The sequence below is a fragment of the Mastacembelus armatus genome, chromosome 12 (assembly GCF_900324485.2).
Source record: "Mastacembelus armatus chromosome 12, fMasArm1.2, whole genome shotgun sequence".
Classification (NCBI taxonomy): Eukaryota; Metazoa; Chordata; class Actinopteri; order Synbranchiformes; family Mastacembelidae; genus Mastacembelus; species Mastacembelus armatus.
The window spans coordinates 29,103-53,040 of record NC_046644.1 but is presented as its reverse complement, the minus strand read 5'-3'; the positions used below and the strand labels follow the sequence as shown (position 1 = coordinate 53,040).

Here is a 23,938-nt window from a genome sequence, read left to right as displayed (position 1 = left end):
CTCCCGCCCCTGTCCCTCTTTGCCAAATAGTGCAACCGAGAGGTACTGCAAGAACAGAGATTGGCGCATTACGCTGTTTCTCCCTGCTTAATAGTGATCCGAACTGCTGTTGAATGCGACAGCAGAGGAGACAGACAGATAGACAGACAGACAAACATAGAAGGACAATCAGTTAGATAATCACTAATAAAATGAGTTATGATGAATCAATTTCATTAAAGCAACATTTATTCATCTGTCAGTTACTGTCTTTATATTATGTTGCTCAAACTAACACCACACAGTCTGACTGTGTTTCTGCTAAAACTGTCATGTAAGTGACTGTGTTTTTATTTGCCTGTAAAGCCAGAAAATGACAAGTCATCTTCTGGGAAATTGGACATGTATAGCTAGTTGTGCACTGCTAAAGTATGAAACTGAGAAATGCAGGTTTCTGCATGGTTACATGGGAGGAACCAGTTGTGGAAACAACTAGCTTTCATAGTGGTGGTGAGAGTAAGAGCAGCATCCATGTTGGGTGGTATAAGCACATTCATGAAAGAAAAGATTTAAGATTTTTTTATTATTATGGAGACCATATTTCAAAATTATGAGATTTCATAGTTGACTTGCCATTTCAATCAGTAACAGGTGCTTTGAGCCATGTCATTCCAGCTCTTACCATACAGTGCTGGTGTATTCTAGTGTTTATTTTAGATACTCTCAAAAAACTGAAGAGAAATTCTGATAAATAAAATTCTATGGTAATAAAATAAATACATTTAAAATAAAAGTTTTAAATTAAATAAATAAACTGTAAATGAAATTTAAATAAAGTGCAAATTAAATATTGCCTTATAACCTGCTGATGAATTTGACAATTTAGCAGTCTTAATTTTTGCATGGCAGAACTAGAAGTTACTCTCTAAATCTGTGACAAATGAACAATAACAGTCACAACAATGACTCTGTCATTTTTTTAACATGCTGCAACTCCCAATTTATGTTCGCCTCTTAATGAGACACTTGGGCCTGCCTCTCAGACATGATCAGATCCAGTCTGGGTGGAATGGGGGAAAGGCTCACTCTCAGGGTAGCCTCCAGTGATGCTCTGAGTCTGTTGCGAGCTTTGGTCTTAGTTGTGGCCACAATGGAGAACCCTGATTCAAACAGGTATGTAGTCGTGAATGAGAGAAGGAGTTTCACAGCCCTCAGTGCAAGACGTGGGTACTCCTTTGAGACAACAATCCAGGAGCCTAGGTCCAGTTTTCCCCACTGCCCCTTTAAAGTGCTGTCAGTGGAAACTTCCAGAAGCTGTGATTCCAGATGTGAGGGCAAAGCAATATCATTTTCAGTGGGATCGACTGAAAATGGGTGCACAACCCACATGTGTCCCTCTCTGGGATCCTCAGGAAAGTATTCATTAAATTTCTCTGCCAGTTGTGAGAGGTGCTGACAGACTGAATGACTGATCTTCACCTGAGGGGAGTTTTCCAAAATGCCAGACAAAAGTGGAAACGTCCATTCTCTCTTCCTGGGCCCTCTTAGTCCACAAAGCAAGTTCCCTCTTGAAAGCTTGAACTTTGTCTGCAACAAAAAATATGTTGCTATTTCTCCCTTGAAGTGAGATGTTCAGTTGGTTCAGCAGAGAAAAAATGTCACAGAGATAGGCAAGTTTAGCTGTGAACTTGGTGTTGGTATAGTAATGTGCAAGAGGAGATTTTCTCTCAGTGAGAAAAGAGAAAAAGCTCATTCCTCAGCTCAAACAATCGCTTGAGGTCAAGTCCTCTTGAGAGCCATCTCACCTCACTGTGATAGATAGAGCAGCTGGAAGTGATCTGCTTCCATGCCCTCACAAAGTTTAGCAAAACATCTGGAGTTCACAGCATTATTTTTATGAAGTTGATGGTTTTCACACTTACATCCATCACCTCGTGGAACTCTGGTGACATTTTTTTTGCTGCAAGGCTTTCATGGTGGAGAAAACATTGGGTCCATTTAGCTTCTGGTGCACGATCGAGTATCTGCCTGATACTATGATAGAGATACTCTAAAGTTTAGAGGTTCACAATAAAGTTCATAATAAATTCACAATTCATAATAAAGTTTCACCCTCAGGTGAAGATCAGTCATTCAGTCTGTCAGCACCTCTCACAACTGGCAGAGAAATTTAATGAATACTTTCCTGAGGATCCCAGAGAGGGACGCGTGTGGGTTGTGCACCTCTCACAACTGGCAGAGAAATTTAATGAATACTTTCCTGAGGATCCCAGAGAGGGACACATGTGGGTTGTGCACCCATTTTCAGTCGATCCCACTGAAAATGATATTGCTTTGCCCACTGCCGTCCTCATTTGTGCTTCTGCCAAGTAAGTAGATGTCCTCCAAAGGATTTAATAGGGGGGACAAAAAGAACAGACAGTCTAATCAAAACAATAAGAATGATGAAATAATCTATTTACATACTGTATGGGGCCACAGAGTGTATGGGATTATTCCATTGAATTTCAAACAGTTGCTACTGTCGGAGGATCCTGAAGAGCCCATGCAGCATTGGACACACGGAGAGCGACGACGGCGGAAACGGCAGGGCCGCTGCCCCCACTGTGACACTTCGGGTTCACAGCTAGCCTCCTGCCCAGACCAACCAAGAGAATCGGCTCATCAATGAACCTGGTGGGGGATGAACCAGGTTTTCTCTACCCACCACGCTGGTCCTCAACCACGAGACCAGTCCTCTCTCAACCCTCGTTGACTCAGGGGCCGACGGTAACTTTTTAGACGCGGAACTGGCTCAGCACCTCCAAATTCAGCTTTGCCCATTAGCCCAATCTATCCGTGCGGATACGCTGGACAGGCGCCTCTTAGCCAGTGTTACCCACACGTCTGAGCTGCTTACTTTCCTCTTCTCCGGTAACCACAGGTTGGAGATTAGCCTCAAAATGATCTTGTCTCCCCAGACAGCGCTTGTGTTAGGCTATCCCTGGCTCTGCCAGTTGGTGATGTGTCGTTCATGTACGATTCGTTCATTTTGAACAAATCTTTCCCATGACTCAAGAACATGAAGTCCTCTCGGGCAGTGATTCGTTCATTTTGTGTTGACCGTGCATCACATGAGATCAGTAAACAGAAAAGATTAGTTCACCTTTCGAGTCCTCGGGTTTGAGTCATTAGTCTAAGCCTATGGGGCTGTTACGTGATGCGCGAACGACTCGAACCAAAGGCGCAAGAGATATATCAGTCTGCTGTTGGGCAGACAGAAGACGGCACGGGATAGCTTAGTTTCGGATGTCACGTGAGAAAGGAACGAATTGACCCAAAGAAATCTGGAGGTGAGGCGATGAAGTAACAGACTCCAGAGCCTCAAGACGCAGGTAGGCTATTACTTATAATATGACCTTGGTGGCATTACAGTTCTTTCTTATTCGAAACGTGATCAATATGTGTGTAAGTATGTGTTGGGGAATTAACATGTAACATTTTAATTACATTCTGCTGAAGTGAACGAAATGAGTCGAAAAGATTTGTTTATTTTGCTGACCGAGATTCAAAGAACCGAATCAGTCAAATGATCCGAACTAACCATCACTACTGCCAGCATAAACCCCACATTGATTGGGTTCAAGGTAAGATTGTGCGCTGGAGTTGCCATTGCCTTTCATACTGTCTCCGCTCCGCCCATTATCTCTCGGCTGTGTAGCCTGTCGCGCCATGAGAGAAAGGCAATAGAAAAACACATAAGGGAGTCCCTAGTATCAGGCATTATCTACCCTCCCTCCTCTCCCGCCGGGGCCGGTTTCTTTTTCGTGGCAAAGAAAGACAAGACGTTGCGCCTATATAACATGCTTATAGCTTGTTAGATCACGGTCCTGTGGTCCTGTTCATTTAAGTAACTACATGTTGTTTATGATATGAAAAAAAACATGACATGAACCTGAAATAAAATGACAATATGAAGACTACAAACATGGCCGTGTATAATGGATGAGCATAAATGGTTAATAAAATGGATTGATACAAAAAAATAAAGCCTATACATATATATTTTTTGCTTTTTTGCACTTTGGGTATATGTGTCTGATACTGGACACATATACCCCATGATTGTCAGTATCCAGCTGTCTACAAACTGTCAGGAATCGGGGGTTAATTAATTATTTAGGACCTAAAATGCGCCCACTCTGGTACTCAAGGTGCAAGGTGAAACTTTATTGAAACTCAAAACTGAAACAAGAAAGCTGGAACCCTGGGGACGTGAGGGGGCGTGAACAGAAAGGACGAGACCACATGAACTAAAGGGGACAAGACATGGGACCTGGGACACACACACACACTGGGGTCACACAGGCCTACAAGGACGCAGGGACAAGACAGGGGTTCAGACACACCAGACTATAAGAGAACATGAAACATGAACTACAAGAGGAAACAAGGCATGAAGGTCTGGGTCACACACACTGAGGGGAACTCACCAGACCACAGGGGGACATAGACATGAAAGGGAAACAAGGCATGAAGGTCTGGGTCACACACGCACTTGGGGACATATCAGACCACGGGAAAAACATGAACAGAGAAAAGCATGAGGGTGCACACTAAGGGAACAAGACACATCTACTCAACATGGTGAGGAGAATCAGGGAAGACAAACGCAAAACACCTTTGGGCAAGAACAGTCTTGAAACAAAACACATAAAGAAAAGAAACAACTTAACCCTGGGAAAACAAAAGAGCAGTCCATGATCAAAATCCAAAAGAGAAAACAAAGCAGACTTGAGGCGTGGCAAATTCAGGCACTCTAGGCATGGAACGTAAGTGTATCTCAACAGACAACCTGGTAACTAAACAATAGATGAACAAAGGTATATAAAGCAAAGGACTAAACAAGAGACAGGTGAAAACAATTCAGGACGAAATCAGGACAAAGTAAAGAGAACAAAACATGAACAAAACTAAATCCTGCATGACCCTTCAACATAAAAGCATGAAACACGAAGTCAAAATGACCAGGTCATGACACAAACAATCATTCATGCCTACAGAGTTAGACACTAGTTAGTTAGAGCCACCAATCAACCTAACCTGCATGTCCGTATATATAACTATGAAAACTGTGAAGCACCACTGTGCCACCCACATAAAGAAATATATATACATACATACACATTATTATACAGTCATGTATTACCAGTTCAGTTTCCTTGAAAACCTGTGTGTGTCTTTGTGTATGTGAGTACCTTATCACGGTGGGCAGTGTCTGCTACAGGCTTCAGGCAATTCTCCCTTTACGTCTATTTTATGCCACAATGGGTTTTCTAAAAAGTACAAACACAAGGTTTAGGGCTCAGACACTAAAAAGTATTCTTTGGAAATTAAAATATTGAGTACATATGGTGGAGCTGGTTTTGTGCAAGTAGATCCTTGGTCCCTGTTAACTAAGTCACACTATTTTACTTGTCTACAAGTGGTGCCAAGATAGGCAGAAAAGCACCAACAAAGGCAAGAGAGAAGAAGGCTTCTAGACTGGCAAAATATAAATGTAAACAATCCTTTTAAAAATCAATTTATGAGGAAGAAAATATATTCATCACACTTGCCAACAGTCAGTGTATTTTGTTGAATAACACAGAATCTGATGTGTCTGACTTGCTTCCTGTTTCCAGGTAAGTGAATCACTTCCTATTGCAAGCGTGTCGTGTTGTCTGTGTTGTATAGCTCGTCTACAGATTAGCAACAGACTAGCTATAGTCTAGCACACCTAAAAACCAACTAAACTCTATAAATAATTAATTAACTCCTACATTCTGGTACTAGTCAAGTACCTTTCTATTTTGACCAGTATTTATTGCTATTTCCTGACTTAGCATTCGTTAGCCTACCAGTTAGCTTAGCTAGCTAGTAACATGGCTTCTGGGGAAAACCTGGTCTGGTAGCGAGAGACGGCATCTATCCCACTATTCAAAGTGGCCCCAGAAAGTGGCCTAGTTGTCTATGAAGCCCACATCGTTTGCTGGACACCGCCTAGACAGCCAGTGACAGAACGACGACATGCGGCTAAACATGTCATCGCTGGTCAGATTGGGGAGGGGTCCAGAGAAAATTATGGAGTCCGACATTAATTTAGCAAAGTTACACACCAACTCAACATTAATTTTAATGACCTCCGATTGGAGTAACCGGTGCAGCTCTCATCTCTAGAAATTTGGCCGAGTTTATTAGCCAACCTAAATTTGACAATCCAGAGTGGGGACCGGGGCGCAGAGACTCAGTCTAAAATGCCTCTCTGCAGTTTCTTTAGAGCCGTCATCCCCCTTAAAACCACATAGAGATTGTGTCTGCACCTCGAACATATAAATCAAATAAATCTAATGTTAACAGAAGAGGAGTTATTCATAAAAACCTAATAAAAATTAAGACCACTTCTCTTATTGAACAGAAAAACAGAACAGTCAGATGTGGATTATTAAATATCGGGTCTCTTTCATCTAAATCTCTGTTAATAAAGGATTTGATAACTGATCACTAAATTGACTTACTCTGTCTTACTGAAACCTGGCTAAAGCAGGATGAATATGTCAGTCTGAATGAATCAACCCCCCTCAGTCATAAAAATTATCATGTTCCTCGAAGCACAGGTCGAGGTGGAGGAGTAGCTGCAATCTTCTACTCAAACTTATTAATTTTTCATCCTCAGAACAGTTATAACTCATTTGAGAGCCTCACTCTTAGTCTCTCACATCCAAACTGGAAAACACAAAAAACAGTTCTACTTGTCATTGTGTACCATCCACCTGTCCCTTACTCAGAGTTTTTAACTGAATTTCCAGACTTCCTGTCTGATTTAGTGCTTAGTTCAGGTAAAGTCATTATAGTGGGAGATTTTAACATTCATGTAGATGTTGAAAATAGTCTCAGCACTGCATTTAATTCTATATAAGATTCAATTGGTTTCACTCAAAATGTTAATACACCCACCCACTGTTTTAATCCCACCCTTGAGCTTGTTCTGACCTATGGCATCGAAATTGAACATTTAATAGTTCTTCCCCAAAATCCTGTTTTGTCTGATCATTCTTTAATAACAACCTCAGAAGTCAGTGAGGATGTGGTTCGTGGTTTCCTGCAGCAAGAGACAGGTCATCTTACTCCACCACATCTCAGCTATTTTTCCCACTGGCTGCTGCTCTGCTGCCTGTAGGCTGCCAATTTGGAGGCCAAGAATGGTCGAAAGCGCGTGTGGCTTCGGACGGTTGAGGAGAGTGAAAAGAATGGGAGCTGTGTGGGAAATGTGCAACTCCTTGTCCCAGTGATTGTCCAGCCAGGAGTTTTCCTCCATCCGATTCCACTGCAGCAGTGTTGGATCGCAGCAGCGTTTGACAAGCTGTGTACTGGCAAACGAGGATCGCATAGTTATTAGTGGCTGCATGGTGTGGCAGTGGGCATGGCATGGCGGTGGGCATGGCGTGGCGTGGCGTGGCGTGGCGTGGCGTGGCGTGGCGTGGCGGCGGTGGGATGGTGTGGCAGTGGGAACTTCTGTAACGCGGCTCTGGGCTGCCTGGTGCGGGGGGACGTTGTTGGTCGCGTCGGGGCTGGTGGCTGGGCTACGCTGCCTGCCTGGTGCAGAGGGTGGGCACTGCTGGTGGCCCGCGCGTGTTTCCTGGCGAGGCGCGTGGTGTTGTCGGCTTGGGGGGCCCGCTCTGCAGCGGGGGAGCGAATGTTATGTCCATTGTGATTGCTATGTTATGTTGTTATGTTATGCTATGTTTTATGGTTGGTATGCTATTGTTACGTCATGTTCAGTGTTATGGTAGATTTTCAGGTTGAATGTTGCTAAGGGGCTCATTAGAAGCAATAGTCTAACTGGTAGCATAGCTGTTGTGGTGGGGGTACGGGTGTAGGCAAAGAGGGGGGTAGTTCTGGGACGCTGGAACACTGAGGACATAGAGATCTTTACAGAACTCTCCTCCTGCTCCACAACCTCCAAACATGTACACCTGATCACCAACCAGGGCAAAACTCTGACCACTTCTATACAAACACACATTGTGTGTGTGAATTGTGTATTCTCAGACTGAATTATAAGAAAAATAGGAACACCTGCATAGTTTAATTTAATACACATTCCTCCATTAAACCCTTAGTAAACACATAATATTCAGCTGAGGAAAGAACATGGGATTTCGAAATGGGCAAAAACAACGAAGGTGCATGTCTGACTTCATGACATGGCACCCAGTAATTATGTTCAACCTAAAGTCCTTCAGATGTCTTTGTTGCTATGCAAAGCTATGAGTAGCTGGCTCGTGTAGGTCAGGTAATAAAAAGCAATAGCTGAAAGAGTGTTTCCCCATTTTCACTCCTTTGCATTTCGTTGAAGTTAGACGAGGTATTTTCATATGAATATATGTTAGGGCTGTCAAAATTAACGCGTTAACGCAAATTCATTTTAACTGCACTAATTCTATTAACGCAGCGCCCATTTCCCGTTTGACCCGTGGCCGTAGCCCATCTAAAATGCAGCCATAGACAGTAAAGAGTGCACCAGCAAACAAAAATGGAGAGAGAAAAGGGTAATCTGAACGGTAAGCTTATTTACAAAACGATGTCAGATGGTTCTATCGACAAGACAAACGTCTGCGTTTATTGTTGATGTGAATAAATTTGGCTTGTCTGTTTGAGAAACTGTCTCAGTGCAAAGAAAGAGAAATAATGGGAACTTGTGTTTTTTCTATGTTCTTTTTTTCCATGTTTTTAATAGACATGAACAAGTTCTTTGAAAAACATCTATCGTCTTTGAAACATGTCTATGTTCTTTATGCTGTATGTTTAGGGTAGTTTCACATACATTTGCATAAAGCATCCATGTATGTCTATGCCAATGTTGATTAGAGTATTAAAAACTTGAAAAGTATTAATTTAAGGTACATTTAGTACAGATAGAAATTAAGTGTGATTAAATTGCAACACAAATTAACTCGACAATTATTAATAATGAAATATTAAATATTTTAATTCCATTCAATTTTATTTATGTAGCGCCAAATTACAATTCAATCATCTCATGGCACTTTACAAGAAAGCAAAAAAGATGTTGTGGTCAGTAGTGTCAAATGCAGCACTAAGGTCTAGGAGGACAAGTATAGAAACAAGTGCTGTTTCTGTATTATGATGTGCTCTAAATCCTGACTGAAAATCTTCAAATATCTTCAAAATCTTTTTAAAATAAATATTCAAATAGTTTAATTTATAATTTATTATAAACATTTTGTAATATAATATAATAAAGTTTTTTTATATATTTTTGTTTAGTAACATAAATATTCCTAATAATATAAATATTCCGTGTGGGCTGCCCACAGCCCACTAGGACCCCACCTGGGCCCGATAGTGTGGGGCCCGCTTGTGCCTCGCATTTCACGCCGATAACGGGGCCCACACTGGGCTTTTTTTTTTTTTTTTTGCCCACAGGGGCCCCAACTTTCCACAGTTGACATTAATGTTTATATTATGATTCCTGAAATAATGGTTATTTGGGTACAACCTATGAAATCTGTAGTTAATGAATTAGTGAATGTATGCTTTTGTTCTGAAGAGCAACCGGAGCCGGAAGTCCCACTCTTCTGTCGAACTTGTCGGTGTCGGGTCTTTGCAGGCGAAGTGCGGACTTGCGCATCTACCGGGAGACGTCGTGGAAAGTGTCCATCACGGTTTGTGTTCTGTCATTATCGTGCAGGAGCAGTTTAGCCTCTTTGGGGCCACAAAAAGGAGGCACCCTGGAAGTATCCGGAGAACCGCGGATATCTACGCGACATGGGTGCTTCGTGACCCGCGGCAGGTGTGAAGAGATGGCAGGGGAACCCCCAGCGGGCACCAGCCGGGTGGTGCTGGTCAAGAAGATCATCATGAAGGACGGAGGCACGGTGGGTGGATGACCCGCCATTTTGCTCCAGTTTTATTGTGGCTTTAACAACCTGTATGATCGCATTAATCCGCAGAGCGTTTCCACTGAGCGTTAGTGTTTCCAGATTGTGTAACATTAGACTGATTATGTTCAATCACATGCTTTGTACATCTGCTTCCAGGTGGTAACGCTCCAAGCTTTGATTTCTATGAGGAAAAATGTCACTATGTGTATGACATAATATTGATCACATGACGCACGGTTCAGATTCAGCATCAGGTGAAAAAACGGTTCAGCTGGTTTGTGTTGACTGTGAACTACTGTGATCACAGGCATAGTAATCAGATGAACGTGAACACGCGATCTGGTCCTAAATGGTGCTTGATGGAGACAAGGCAGAGCGCACAGAAGGCTTAGCGCACGGTGATCGGAATGAACCATTATCTGTTACATAACAGCTCTCTGCCAGAAATACACTGAGGCCAGACAGACACTGCAGATTCAACACCACGGCTCCGTCAGCCTCCATTTTAACCAAGTGCATGAAAACAGCCAGACATTTCCCTTCTTTTAAGACCACCCAGAACAACAAATTTGTTCCTGCCGTGTTTGATTTCAGCTTCAGCTGCTTTTCTCTGGTTTATATTTAATGTCTTTGGGTTTTGTTTTTTGTCAGACAAAACTGGATATTTGAGGGTAGATCTCCTTGGGATCTGACAAAATGTCATTTTTCAAAATTTTCAGACATTTTAAACGCTCAATAAACAATGAATGTATTGGAAAATAGTGATTAGATTGATTGATAATGAAAATAATCATGAGTTGCAACCCTAGAAACAGCATAAAGGAGCTAGATGAGGAATCAAATTAAAAAATATAAACAGACTTATAATAAACAAAGTGAACTAAATGATGCAGGCACTATATGCCAGGATTTATGTCCTATTTACAATTTTACAAAAGTTAAATATTTACTGGCTCCAGCTTCTGTGGATGTAAAGATTTGCTGCTATTTTCTGTTTCTGTGATAGTACAGTTATCATCTTTATGTTTTGGAAATGTTCTGGGACGCTGTTCAACATTTTTCACTGTTTTTTGATATTCTCTGGACCAGTAAACACACAAATGAAAAGAACTGTTAGTAGCGGTCCTTGATGCTAGGGTTTTTCCCTCAAGAAATCTTGATGCAGCTGAGTAGATAGTACACTAATAGCCATACTCATTCATTTTATGTTGTTCATTAATGTGAAAAATCACCTCTCTCTGCATGTACAATAATATTATATTTATCGTATTAGCCCAGTAGGAACTACAAGTGTTAAAGAAACACACTGGTGGTATCACCACTGTCCTGTTTCCAAGCATCCAATGTGCATCAGCTCACCAGAAAACAGCTAAGGCTATACAGCCAATGTATTGTATGTTGTATTTCATAAAAATTCTATGACAAGGTGCTTCCAAAGACCATTTTATGATTTTTTTTATTGTAGGCAAGTCAAGGCAAGATTATTTATATACCACAATTCATACACAGAATAATTTAAAGTGCTGTACAGAAATGAAAGACAAGTTAAAAGTATATAGGCCAAAATTAAAAAAAACAGTAAACAGAATAGAAATTAACTTGAAATGAAATTAAAAGAGAATGAGTGTAGATAAAACACTTTCAGTTGTCATATGCTGCACTAAAACGAAGAGTTTTTAGCTAGGACTTAAACATTGTCAGAGATGAGGATTGTCTAACATCATCACTAGTCCAGATTTTAGCTGCATAGAACTGAAACGCTGCTTCTCCCTGTTTAGTCCTGACTCTGGGCACGAGCAGAAAGCCTGTCCCTGATGTTCTCAGAGTCCAAGATGGTTCATACGAAACCAACATGTCAGAGATGTACTGTGGTGCTGAGCCATGAAGAGCCTCTTGGGGTGGAGGAAGGTTTTAAGTTAGAAGAGCCAAGCAGTGCTGTTTTAAAGTCTACTTTTCTTGTATCCCTCACTGTAAGTTTGATTTGGCACTGGTACAGGAACTAACCCACTGTGGATAGATGCTAATGTTATTAAACAAATATAATGTTGGCAAGTAGTGTCAGACATTAAAAAATGATTAAAAACAATAGAACATCACTGAAGTCAGTAGATTGCAACCCATGGGGATCTTGAATGTCTTTACAAAATGTCAGTAGTTGTTGAGCTTTTGGTTAGCACCAGCGTAGTAGACCAACCAACTGAAAATGCCATCCAGTTCTCCAGGGTCTAGCACGATGTTTTTAGATGTCTTGACAAAAGAATGTTTGGTGTGCTTGCTTTATAAGAACTAGTTAATAAAATAATTAGCTGTAATAATTAGATTCAATTATTACAGCAGTAGACCACGTACTGCACTTCCTACAAATACCATAATACAATTTGAATACCATTAGTTTCTTCATTAGTTTAATTACATGAAAAAAAACTTATGGCTTTTAAACTCCAAATCCCAGTTTGTAAGGCTATAAATTTGTTGCCCAAGTAGAGATTCAAGTCACAGTGATGTCATCAGGGTTGTTTTGACAGAGTTTCTCCAGCTGTAAAGAAGACATAATAAAACTGTTCTCACAGGCTAACCATGATGAATAAACTGATCTGGTTTAGATCTGTGATTGTAAAGTCACATTAAAATGTAACAGCAACTGTGAAATGTGTATTTCAGCTCCAGCAGGGTATTGGCAGGCCTAGTGTGTATCACGCAGTGGTGGTGATCTTCCTGGAGTTCTTCGCCTGGGGCTTGCTCACCACACCGATGCTCACTGTGAGTAACACTGTGCCGTGGCAGGAAGATGGCAGTCTCATATTTGTATCAACGTCCGAGTAACTAGTAGGGTTCACACACAGCGATACTATGGATATGCATTTTTGAATGAAATGAGCATGTTACAGTTTTTCTCAATTGCTGTGGCTCATTTTTCAAAACAGACTTAACATTCTCTAAACTGTAACTCACTACAGTTTGATCATACAACAAAACTTTATTGCATGTTTGCAAAAGGTAGTAAGTCACCCAAAACATTTAATTTACATTTCAAAACCAAATTTTTGTGTCAGTTGATTGGCCAATGCCACCAAAATGAAGAGTCATTTTGTTATCGTTTGTGCCATACTGGTCAAAATGCATAGATGCTTTTTTCAACGTGATAGCTACATTATGATTACAATATGGTTGAAACAAATTATGCCCTTTTGAAAAATATAAATAAAAACAAATCCCATAAAAATGAGGGAAAAAAAACTTTGGTAGCTTACTAAATAAGCAAAACAAAAAATTTATGTGTTGAAAAATGCTCTTTTCATTTGAGAAATGAGCCAAAGTGATTGAGAACAACTGTAAGAGGGTTACGATTTGGAAGTTTAGCTTGGTGTGGTAACATAGTTAACATAGTGTGTTGAAAAAAGTACAGCAATAACAAACATTTATTTTTGTATTTATAACAAAACCAATGGAATATAGTTGGTATCAGTATGGATGGAAAGATTTCTGTCAGTAAATGAATGTCAACACTCAACCTCACTCACCATCCTGAATAGTGCCTGGATGCATCATTCACAGGTTATGTTTCTCCTACAATATAAGGCACAAAAATGATTTGTAAATAGTTTGTAACTTGTGACATGAGATGCAAATAGTGTATCTTGCTGTTTTGTTTTGTTTTGTTTTTTTTGCTGAAGCCCTGAAATTTAAGATTTTATTAATTTTGGTGTCGTCTCTATTCATAGGTTTTACATGAGACATTTCCCCAGCACACGTTCCTCATGAATGGGCTCATTCAGGGTGTGAAGGTAAGAAATTCAATTTTGTAACTGGATATTGTTACATTTTTAAAGAATATTCCTGTATAATCAGTCTTATTTAACCAGTTTCACAAGCTAAGCCATCCACTGTACCATGACTAGAAAACTAATGCTAATGTTTGTAGGTTTGAATTAATGTGGGTTCTTGTAAATGATGTCACTGACTCCACTTGTTTCTGTCTAGGGTCTGCTGTCATTCATGTCTGCTCCTCTGATTGGTGCATTGTCAGATGTGTGGGGGAGGCGCTCCTTCCTGTTGGTCACAGTCTTCTTCACCTGCGCTCCAATCCCTCTGATGAGGCTCAGCCCCTGGTAGGACATGCTGTTGACACAATCTTAATGTTGTAAACAAATCCTCAAATTAATACTTGAATTAAATATAAAATATTTGTACCAGAATGTACACCGTTTATTTGCACAGTGAAAACTGTTGAGTTTCTCACACATGCTCATTCTCCAGGTGGTATTTTGCCATGATCTCCATGTCTGGAGCTTTCTCTGTCACCTTCTCGGTCATCTTCGCCTACGTTGCTGATGTGACAGAGGAAAGAGAGAGAAGTACAGCCTATGGTCTGGTAAGAACTCTTGTCTGACATGTTGTCCAAGAGAAAAGTAAAATAATGTTTTGTTATAATGATGTATGCACTGTGATTTTTCTGGTCAGCTTCTGTATAACTTTTTTGTCAGTTTTGTTTTTACAAAATAAAGGAGTGAACATCATCTTGAAGGCAATCAATGGAGCCAACAGAACATCATCTGCAAAAAGCGGAGATAAAATCTTGTGGTCCCCGAACTGGACTCCCTCCGACCCCTGGCTGTGCCTAGAAATTCTGTCCATAAAAATAGTGAACAGAACTGGTGACAAAGGGCAGCCCTGCCAGAGTCCAACTTAAGTCACTTACTGCCGGCAATGCGAACCAAGCTCCTGCTCCAGTTGTACAGAGACTGGATAGCCTTAGCAAAGGGCCTCGGACCCCTTCTTAAAGAGGGACCACCAGCCTGGTCTGCCAGTCCAGGGGTACTGTCCGCGAACACCACGCAATGTTGCAGAGGCGTGTCAGCCCAACAACATCCAGAGGCTTGAGATACTCATGGCGGATCTCATCCAACACCGGTGCTTTGCTATCGAGGTGCTGCCGAACTATCTCAATGACTTCAACTTGGGTGATGGGCAGATCAGCCTCTGACTCCTCAGCCTCTGCTTCCTTTATGGAAGACACATGAGGTTGAGGAGAAGAAAGTACACGAGGGTCAAAAGAACAATAAAAAAAGTGCAATATATACAGTGACAAGCATTAGTAAATGAGTGGCTAAAAAGCAAGTACAATGTCCTTGTACTACTCATTGTATTGAATATTTTAAAGTAGAGAGTGGGATGAATGAGTTCAGCTTAAGGGTCTGTTGCCAATTCCAGTCCCCAATAAGAGTTTTATAAATGAACAGAAATATTTGAAACCAGCAAATTTGTCAAAAAACGCTTTCAGCAGAGAATACAGGTGGGAGTGGTTGGTGCTGAATGAAGCCCCAGTCACAAAGCAGATCGCAGCATGATAAATTACGTCCAGTTTGTGAAAGAGAGATTCTGAGGCAAATAAAACAGGAGGTCCAGATATACATTGTGTGTGTTTCATAACAAAACTGCCATGGGTGCTTACAGACAATCTCAGAACAGGAAACTCGCTGGGGTTTATTTCTAAAATTACTTAATACTTTATTTGGACAAAAGTCTTTCTTGCTAATTAGCAAAGTCTTTTGTAGTCTTATTCTGACTTTTATGGAGTTATTCTTTTAGTGGGGTTTGCAGCCTGTAAAATAAGGCTTTCTCTCTTTCTTTGTCCTCTGTAAACCCCAAGGTCTCAGCTACTTTTGCAGCCAGTCTGGTGACGAGTCCAGCCATTGGAGCATACCTGTCAGCCTGGTACGGGGACAACCTGGTGGTCCTGGTGGCCACGCTGATCGCTCTGGCCGACATCTGCTTCATCCTGCTGGCCGTGCCGGAATCCCTGCCGGACAAGATGAGGCTCAATACCTGGGGGGCACCCATATCCTGGGAGCAGGCCGATCCCTTTGCTGTCAGTTGGTTGAATAATAAACTTATAGCAGTCTTATCTGTATAATAGCTGCATGAAGATTGTTCTCAATGATTTGATTCTCTTCTCTGTTTTTGGACACTGTATGTAGAGTGGAGACATGGGCAAAGGCACCTCAAATGTTTCTCAACATAGTAACATTATTTTAATTTAATGATGCTATAAAATAACAATAATCACAGCCATAAAGGAAGCCCTTTAAGGATAATAATACAGAAAAATGAAACTGTGGATATGAGTCACAGCCTGTAACACTGACTCTTTGAGTCCCAGGTGTTACAGCACTGGTGTTGTATTTCCTCTCTCTCTATCCCTCTCTCTTTCCATCTCTCTCTCCCCTTTAGTCTCTGAGGAAGGTGGGTCAGGACTCAACAGTCTTACTGATTTGTATCACTGTGTTCCTGTCTTACCTGCCTGAGGCTGGACAGTACTCCAGCTTCTTCCTCTATCTGAGACAGGTGAGATGTACCACTGCCTAATTCAGTGGTTTCCTGCCTATTCTCTAATCAGTAACCCATACTGATTATTACATGTGACCTATCAGTATATACCTAAGCCATCTAGTCTACAGTCTCCTACAGCCTACTAATAAAATGATGTTGGTCAAGCCTTAGACCTGCACATAGTAAAAAAAAAAACTGCTGCCGTGAATGACACAGTTAATAAAAGGAATCAATGTATAGATCTGTCCTAGGCTTTTGGTTCAATAATCTTCCTGGTAGTGTCAATTAGTATGACTTCCAAATAGTATTCATTTTAAACCTTATCTAAATTCAAAAAATGTATCATGCAAACTTAGGAACCTTGGATGTTGCTGTTCTGATCCATGCTAAATTGAATTATGATCTTACACCAATTTAGTTTCTCAAAAAAAGCATAATAATAATAATTTCTGTCTTTGCCTCCAGGTTGTACATTTCTCCTCCACAACCATTGCAGTGTTTATTGGAGCAGTGGGCATTCTGTCCATCGTAGCACAGGTAACACATGCACACACACTGCAGGCTTTATTTACTCACCAGCTGCACTTGTCATCAAGAGCCATGTATGCAAATAAAATCGCTTTTTATATGTTATACAAACACATGAATAACTTGTGGTTATTGCTGGAGATGCATATACATCAAAATGGCAATGTGTAAGCAATTGAATTGGAAGATGTAATATGCTCATACCTTCAGGTAATTGTTTAGGATTTAGGATATTAACTTACACAACTTTGATATAGAAACATTCCCTTTCTGCCTCTCTTTCCTCAGACTCTCTTCCTCGCTCTCCTGATGAGAACTTTGGGTAATAAAAACACTGTTCTGCTAGGTTTGGGATTCCAAATCCTACAGCTGGCCTGGTACGGCTTTGGATCAGAGCCATGGTGAGATGTGTGTGTGCAGATGTTTTCTGTTTACGTGTAAGGCTACATTTGCTCTACAGATGTAAAACTTCTTTTAAAGATAGGAAAAACATGATTTATCAGTTTTTACAAATTTGTTCAATAATCAACACAGAAAAATTAAATCACAAACACATCAGGCATACACACCCTTAACCACATGTGTGTTAACAGGATGATGTGGGCGGCTGGTGCTGTAGCAGCGATGTCCTCCATCACCTTCCCAGCTGTCTCTGCTCTGGTGTCACAGTCTGCTGATCCTGATAAACAAGGTGATGAAGACAATCTCCTCTTCTCTACAATAGGCTGGGAGTTTAATCAGTAATGTATACAGTAAATAGATGCAGAGGGGTGACAAACTAACAAAGTGTCTTAGTTGTTATGCATACTGTCAGAACTGAGCAGACACACTAGGAGATTAATGTTTTCCTGGATGTGTAATTTTTCCTGATGAGGACAGATTCATTACATCATTACGAGGATAAGTAAAATGGTTTGTTATGCACAGCTGAGTAAACAGAAAATGTTTACTGACAAGGTCAGAAAAACTGAGGAAAGGGTCCTTTGCGGCATCAGTAAGTAGATGGACGGTAGAGGAACAGTGTGAACTGGAATAAAAAACACTAATGTTCTGTTCCTAAGGGAGAAAGAACACATCCGCCTTTATCAGGGCACCCAGTGTTGACTGTGTCAGCAGTGACCTGACCTGTCATCCTCCTCCCCCTCCAGGTGTGGTTCAGGGAATGATCACAGGGATCAGAGGTCTGTGTAATGGTCTGGGTCCAGCTCTGTATGGGTTCATCTTCTTCCTGTTCAATGTCGAACTCAACACAATGGACCCCATCCAAGGTGATTACAATATCGACCCCCTGCCTCTGCAAAGCCCCTCCGAGGTACTGTTTTTCAATCTGCTTTCCTTGTCATTTTCAGAAATGTAACAATGGTTAATTTTGTCTGTGCAGAATTTCTGAAAAGATTTAAATGTTCTATTTAAGATATATTTTAAAGTAATGTGTCAAGCTAGCTTGTTGCTAATGTGTGATATCTTTGCTCATTTGCACTCATTGTCCTTACCTCCCTCTGTATACTGTTTATATATGGAAATTATTAATATATTTTTATATATTGTTTATATATGCAAATTATTATATACTGATTATAATTATTTGCACTGCGAAAACACACTTCTGGTTAGATGCTAACTGTATTTCGTTGCCTTGTTCCCACATGTGCAGTGACAATAAAGTTGAATGTAATCTAATCTTATCCAGTTCCAAAAAACACCATTTATCAGGGCAAAGTATCCTGCTAAGATAGGTTTTTTAAGGGTAGCTAGGTATGAACATTTCCTATAACATCTTGCTTTTTTTTTTTTTTTACTTTAATTGTTAAAAAATGACTAAATTAAAAAATCAGCTTGCAAAAAACTGATGCCCAAATGTGATTCCACTTTTAGGACCAGATGCATAAAGTTAGTCATGCAGTCATTTGCAGCCATGTTGATGCAGCTAGAGTGGTTTGCACATAAGTCAGTACAATTACAAATACAAAAAAATGGAACTGTTACTATTATTATTATACATATCTCATTATTGCATCATGTGACAGTTAAAAAATAAGAGGTGAAACTATTTTTCTCCGTCTGTCAGCGAGCGCTCATTCCTGGCCCACCGTTCCTGTTGGGTGCATGCACTGTGGTCATCGCCTTTCTTGTCGCGCTCTTCATCCCTGAGAAAACTTCCTCTTCCTCCGAGCTGTCCCTTAGCAGCAAGTCCCACCTGGACAGCAAAGAGTCAATGTCCTCGCTGGCCGGCGTCCACCTCAACACGCCCCTACCAGGCAGCGACGAGGAGAACCCTCCCACCAACAGTGATGAGGATTTTGAGCCACTGTTGCAGGACAGCATTGTTTGATGGACAGGCAGAAAGACCGCAGAAGAAGTGGCTTAACCTTGCGCTTTGAATGATTGACATTTTGAAACAGAGACAATGGATCAGTAACATATTTTCTTTGTCATAGGGCTGGACTACATGTATCTTTATTGTCAGATTGTGATTGACAATGAGAAGCTCCAAGAGCATTGTTTGTTTTTCTAGATGGTGGGACTAACATGTAATTTTACTGACCAATAGCAGAGGCAGTAATATCTGTGAGGAGCAAACAGCTGCAAATAAGAAATTATTGTTTAATTGTGTAGAAGAGACAAAGACAGCAGGGCCAACAGGGACTCCTCATTTATTTTTTCATTGAGAAAAGGGGGGACCAGCTCTACTCTTTAATAGGAAGGTTTTGTGAAAGTATTATTATTCACCTTTAAGCTTGAAGTTTTTGATTGCTTTTGTGATAAACAAGAAAAGGTGTTTTTGCCTCCAGCTGTATTATTTTGAAGCTGTATTTTAATGTTGTGTTGTATTTCTTATTGGCTATTGTACAAAGGAAACATCAGTTTTGATTTATAGTCTTTTTCTCTTTGAAGAGGAGCTTTCAGTTTATCTTTTCTTTTTGGTAAGGTTAATGATTGATGAAGTGTACAGTATCTTACCTGCAATGAGGTGTCAATGCTAACAAGGTCTGAATGTGACAAGCTGAGAGAGTAATCCAGTTCCTTCATGGCCAAGATTCCGTTTTAAAGTTTTTTGTTTGTTTGTTTGTTTTTAAACCAGAACAAGAAATAGGAAGATGTTTAAGCAGTGCATTCGCAAAATATATTTATTGCAGGTATTTTAGAAAATCATTTTAAATGACACTGAAGTTAAATTAAAATTAAATCACCACACTGGATAGAGTTTACTCTTTATTTCAACAGTTAATGTTTCTGTTTGGCACTCTACCTCAGAAAAACATGTTTTGCACTGTAGCTGTATTGACTCACATTCAATCACATATTTTTATATCAAAGTCACTTTATGAAAGGGTTGCCAGCTGCTGGAAGCAGAAAAACTTCAGAGCTTCAACTCTGCTGTTGAACTTGTTTCAGAATCAGAACCACAAATACTTTAATGCCTTGTGGGGAACTGTTTGCTGTCTGAGTGCAGCCTGTTGAAGTTAGAAATATGAACTTTGTAACTCAGTGTCACTTACCTCAACATTCATTGTCCAATTTGGTGCAAATTCAAAAATAACTGACATTGTAACATGTTTTGCTTATTATTTAAGGATTACATTTACCACTATTGGTATGTATATCCATTTGGTGCAAATTGCACAAAAGATGGCACTTTCATACACTGTTGAGTGCTTAATAATAACATTTAGCACAGTGGATCCTCAAATTTCTCTCTATTTGCTAAATATAAGTCCGCCCTGCTGTAATTGCCCAGGGTCAATGTGCCTTCAGTTCCAATGGACCAGGTTGGTTGCACCCAAGTATAGATTCTGACAAGTCATCTTTTTTCTTCATTTGTGAAATCTATTGTCTACTTGTGTTAAGGGTGTCTCATAACCTACAGTGCTTCACTATGATTTTAAAAACCAACGTTGAGGTGGGCTGGACAGTTAGCATTTTCTCATATGTTGCAGATTTCCCTGACCACAGCCACAGCCCTGTGAATAAACTTACACAATTGGTGCAGCAGGCAGATATTTTAGAGAAGATTCAGCAACAAATGCTGAAACAATATAAAAAATATATATCTGGCACAGAGATTTAATTGCTTTATGACCTTACAATGTAAGTGTACATGTGAATGATGGTTTGTATATACTGTACGTGAAGTGTGGGACTGGCTTGTTTAATGTGGTTTGCTATGGTTTTCAGTCTGGCACGAATGCAGTCTGAGTTTGAGGTTCAATTCTGTGCTGCTGAAGAATTATAGAAGACCAATAATCATTCTGCTTTAGTTTTTCATATTCTTTCAGTTTAAACAAATCATTTCCTCCTATTTGTTTTTTTTACATCTGCATGTTTGCATACACAGTAGTATCTAGCTCTATGTTTGGACATATTTGAGACAGATGAAAACCAAATGCTTATTCATATTCCTTTTAAATGAAATTTGAATCATGAGGGATCAGATCAACTCATCTGTCATTTGTTCTGTTTGGATCTTTAATAGATCTGGATCTCATTAATTAAAGACTTGAGCTTCATATCATTACCATAATAACAAAGACACAATGTTTCTACTTATGTTACTGTTTGAGAGATTTTGCATTTTGTGTACCACACAATACCAAGATGTATAATAGCCCAGGTTAATGAAGACAGAATATGGTATTAATATGAGCAAGTACTCTTAAATCCAGACATATGGCAGATATTAGTGTACACGAGTACTGTTATTTGTTACCCATATTAGTTCAGCAGCAGTAGACTGATTCAGCAGTGTAAATATTATATATGGAATGGACCTCTGTAGATGTGAAGAAATAAAATGTACATGGGAATTCACTGTAAATACTCCGTGTTGTCTGTTGATCAATAGGTCTATACTGGAAATATAAAAGAGAACACTCGGCATCTGCATGTGTGTTATTTTCTGTTTTTAATTTCAGCTGTTTGTTGTTTACATTTTGGCATCCCCCTGAGAGCAATGGGACATTTTTCTTGTATTTTCAGGCATAAATTACATAAAAACAAAAGAAGCAATCAAATACACACACACACACACACTGTTAGAGAAATTAAAATGTTTACTCCTGTGACCTGATCCACCTTACTTTAGTATAACTGAAACACTTCTGAATAGGGCCTATTGTGTATTGTGGAAATATAATTGTTGCTCTCAGTGAGCACAGTTTGCTCTAACCTTGACTATTTGATAAGGGCCCAGATGTCTTTCTGTGAGAAATCCCCTCCCTTTTTTGTTTCCATGAAAACTGATGTGTTAGGCTGCAAGCAGCCAGTGATCCTCATGCTGTACCAAGGTGCTGTGTGACTGTTACTCCTTGCAAGTAAAACCTCTATATAATCTTACCGAAGTTCGTCCTCTGAGTCTATTTGTTAAATGAATTTACCTAACAACTTGGGGGCTTGTCCAGGATCGCAATATCTCCTCTTCCTTCCAGGTTTGGACCTAAAAACCGTGCACGGGGGAGTCTAAGACTCCTGAGTGAAAGCCCCCTGCCCCGGTCCCATAAGGGAACGGTTTGGAGCATTGAGAGGCTAGGCTCTGCTGTGAGGGGAGAGGAGTGACGCGATTGAACTTTGAAAAGAGAGACCAGAGACGGACTTCTGTAAGGTAAGAGAATTTTAATTTGGTAAAACTGAGTAGAGTCTCAGTGGGTCTAATTCGAACAAAACCGTCACCTGAGTAGAGTCTCAGGGAATTAGGGCTCAAACAAAACCATGTGAAGGGAGTCCCTGGGAGTTTCTGGCTCTCTGGGAGCCCCGGGTGGTCCTGGGTCCTTCAGGTCACGCAAGCTGAGTAGAGTCTCAGTGAATTGCGGTCTCATATCAGGCTGAGGGGTTGGTGATTTCAAAACGGATGACTGACTAAAAATATCATTGACTTGACTTGAGTGCTGAAATTCAAACAAAACCGAAATTTGTGTGGCCTCCGGGACGCTGGATCAAACGTATTCGGGTAAAACCGAGCAGGGCTTTCAGGAAATCAGAAACTCGGGATGAACCCGTGGTCTGTGGGAGACCCAAAGTAAACTAATCCCGCGGTCTGTGGGAGACCCGGAACAAAAAGAACCCCGGTGCAGCGTCGATAGTGCTTTTGAGCATAAGGCCAAGAGAGAGTATTGGTACCATGGAAAGAATATAAAAGCATTAGAAATAATTAATGTGACATAAAGTGAGTTAATCAGCTGCTCCATCTCCTCCAATCAGATCAGTAACTAAACAATAACAGTAATTAAAATAATTTAAAAAACAAAAAAGGGGGGGATAAGGAGCCTGTTAAAATAATAAGTGCAGGCCTACAATAATTATAATAATAATAAATAAATAATAAATAAATAAATGAATAGCAGTGAGTAAAAACAAATAGTAACTGAATATAAAAATAAAATAATAAAATGGGTAATAAGAACACAAAATTAAAAGAACTAGTCACTGGTGACACAAAATTGATGCATCAAAAGGATCCTAGAAACATAGAAAAATTAGAAAAATGGAAAAATAAATATGTTTTTTTGGGGAAGTTAAACTGTGAGGACTGTAGAAACTTAGTAAAGGACATAAAGAGTCAGACTAAGGGAAATCAGAAGGATCAGAGAATGGTTTAAAGGAGGCAGAGAGAGAGAGAGAGAGAAAGGAAGGAGAAAAGAGACAGAAGCAAATAGAAAAACAGTTAAAAGCCTCTTCACCAACATTGTATTTAGGGCAAACTGTTGAATTTGCAGATGAACAAACAATGTCATGGTGTAGACCACCTCCTCATCCTAATAATCCACCACTGGCTCAGCTTCCTCCGTACGCCCAGGGAGAAGAGGGTGCTGTTGGTGGAGCAAGATTTCCTCCCACAGCTCCTTCTGATCCTGTGCCTCAGCCTCAACCTCCTTATGCTGAAGATAGTGAGGGAGTGCTGGCTTATTTTAACAGACTGAAACAGGTGTTTAACACTCACAGTGGAATATCAGTACCTGAAGGTGCTGCACAGAATGGGGATGGGCCTTATGCACAGCAGTTAAAGAATGCCTTCTTTAATGGCTTCAAACCTGAAAATTCAGGTTTTATTCGAAAGCAAGCATCAAATTGGCTGGTGAACTTGTGTCCTAACAGAGACAGAGACGAATTATGCTGTGCATGTGACTACTGTTCTCCAAAAAAGAGCAAAAGCACAAAAGAAAGTTAGAAACACAGCTGAA

General features: G+C 40.3%; 1 protein-coding gene across 1 annotated transcript; it reads left to right on the top strand.

Moving 5' to 3' along the window:
* Positions 1 to 8,533: 8,533 nt before the first annotated feature.
* On the top strand, positions 8,534 to 21,568 carry LOC113124665 (hippocampus abundant transcript 1 protein-like). Its single transcript, XM_026297714.1, has 13 exons — positions 8,534 to 8,561; positions 9,574 to 9,899; positions 12,567 to 12,665; positions 13,628 to 13,690; positions 13,887 to 14,014; positions 14,163 to 14,277; positions 15,556 to 15,774; positions 16,137 to 16,250; positions 16,701 to 16,772; positions 17,052 to 17,164; positions 17,357 to 17,454; positions 17,912 to 18,075; positions 18,832 to 21,568. The coding sequence occupies exons 1-13, from the start codon at positions 8,534 to 8,536 to the stop codon at positions 19,093 to 19,095; spliced, it is 1,803 nt and encodes a 600-aa protein (XP_026153499.1). The 3' UTR covers positions 19,096 to 21,568.
* The last annotated feature ends 2,370 nt before the right edge of the window (positions 21,569 to 23,938 follow it).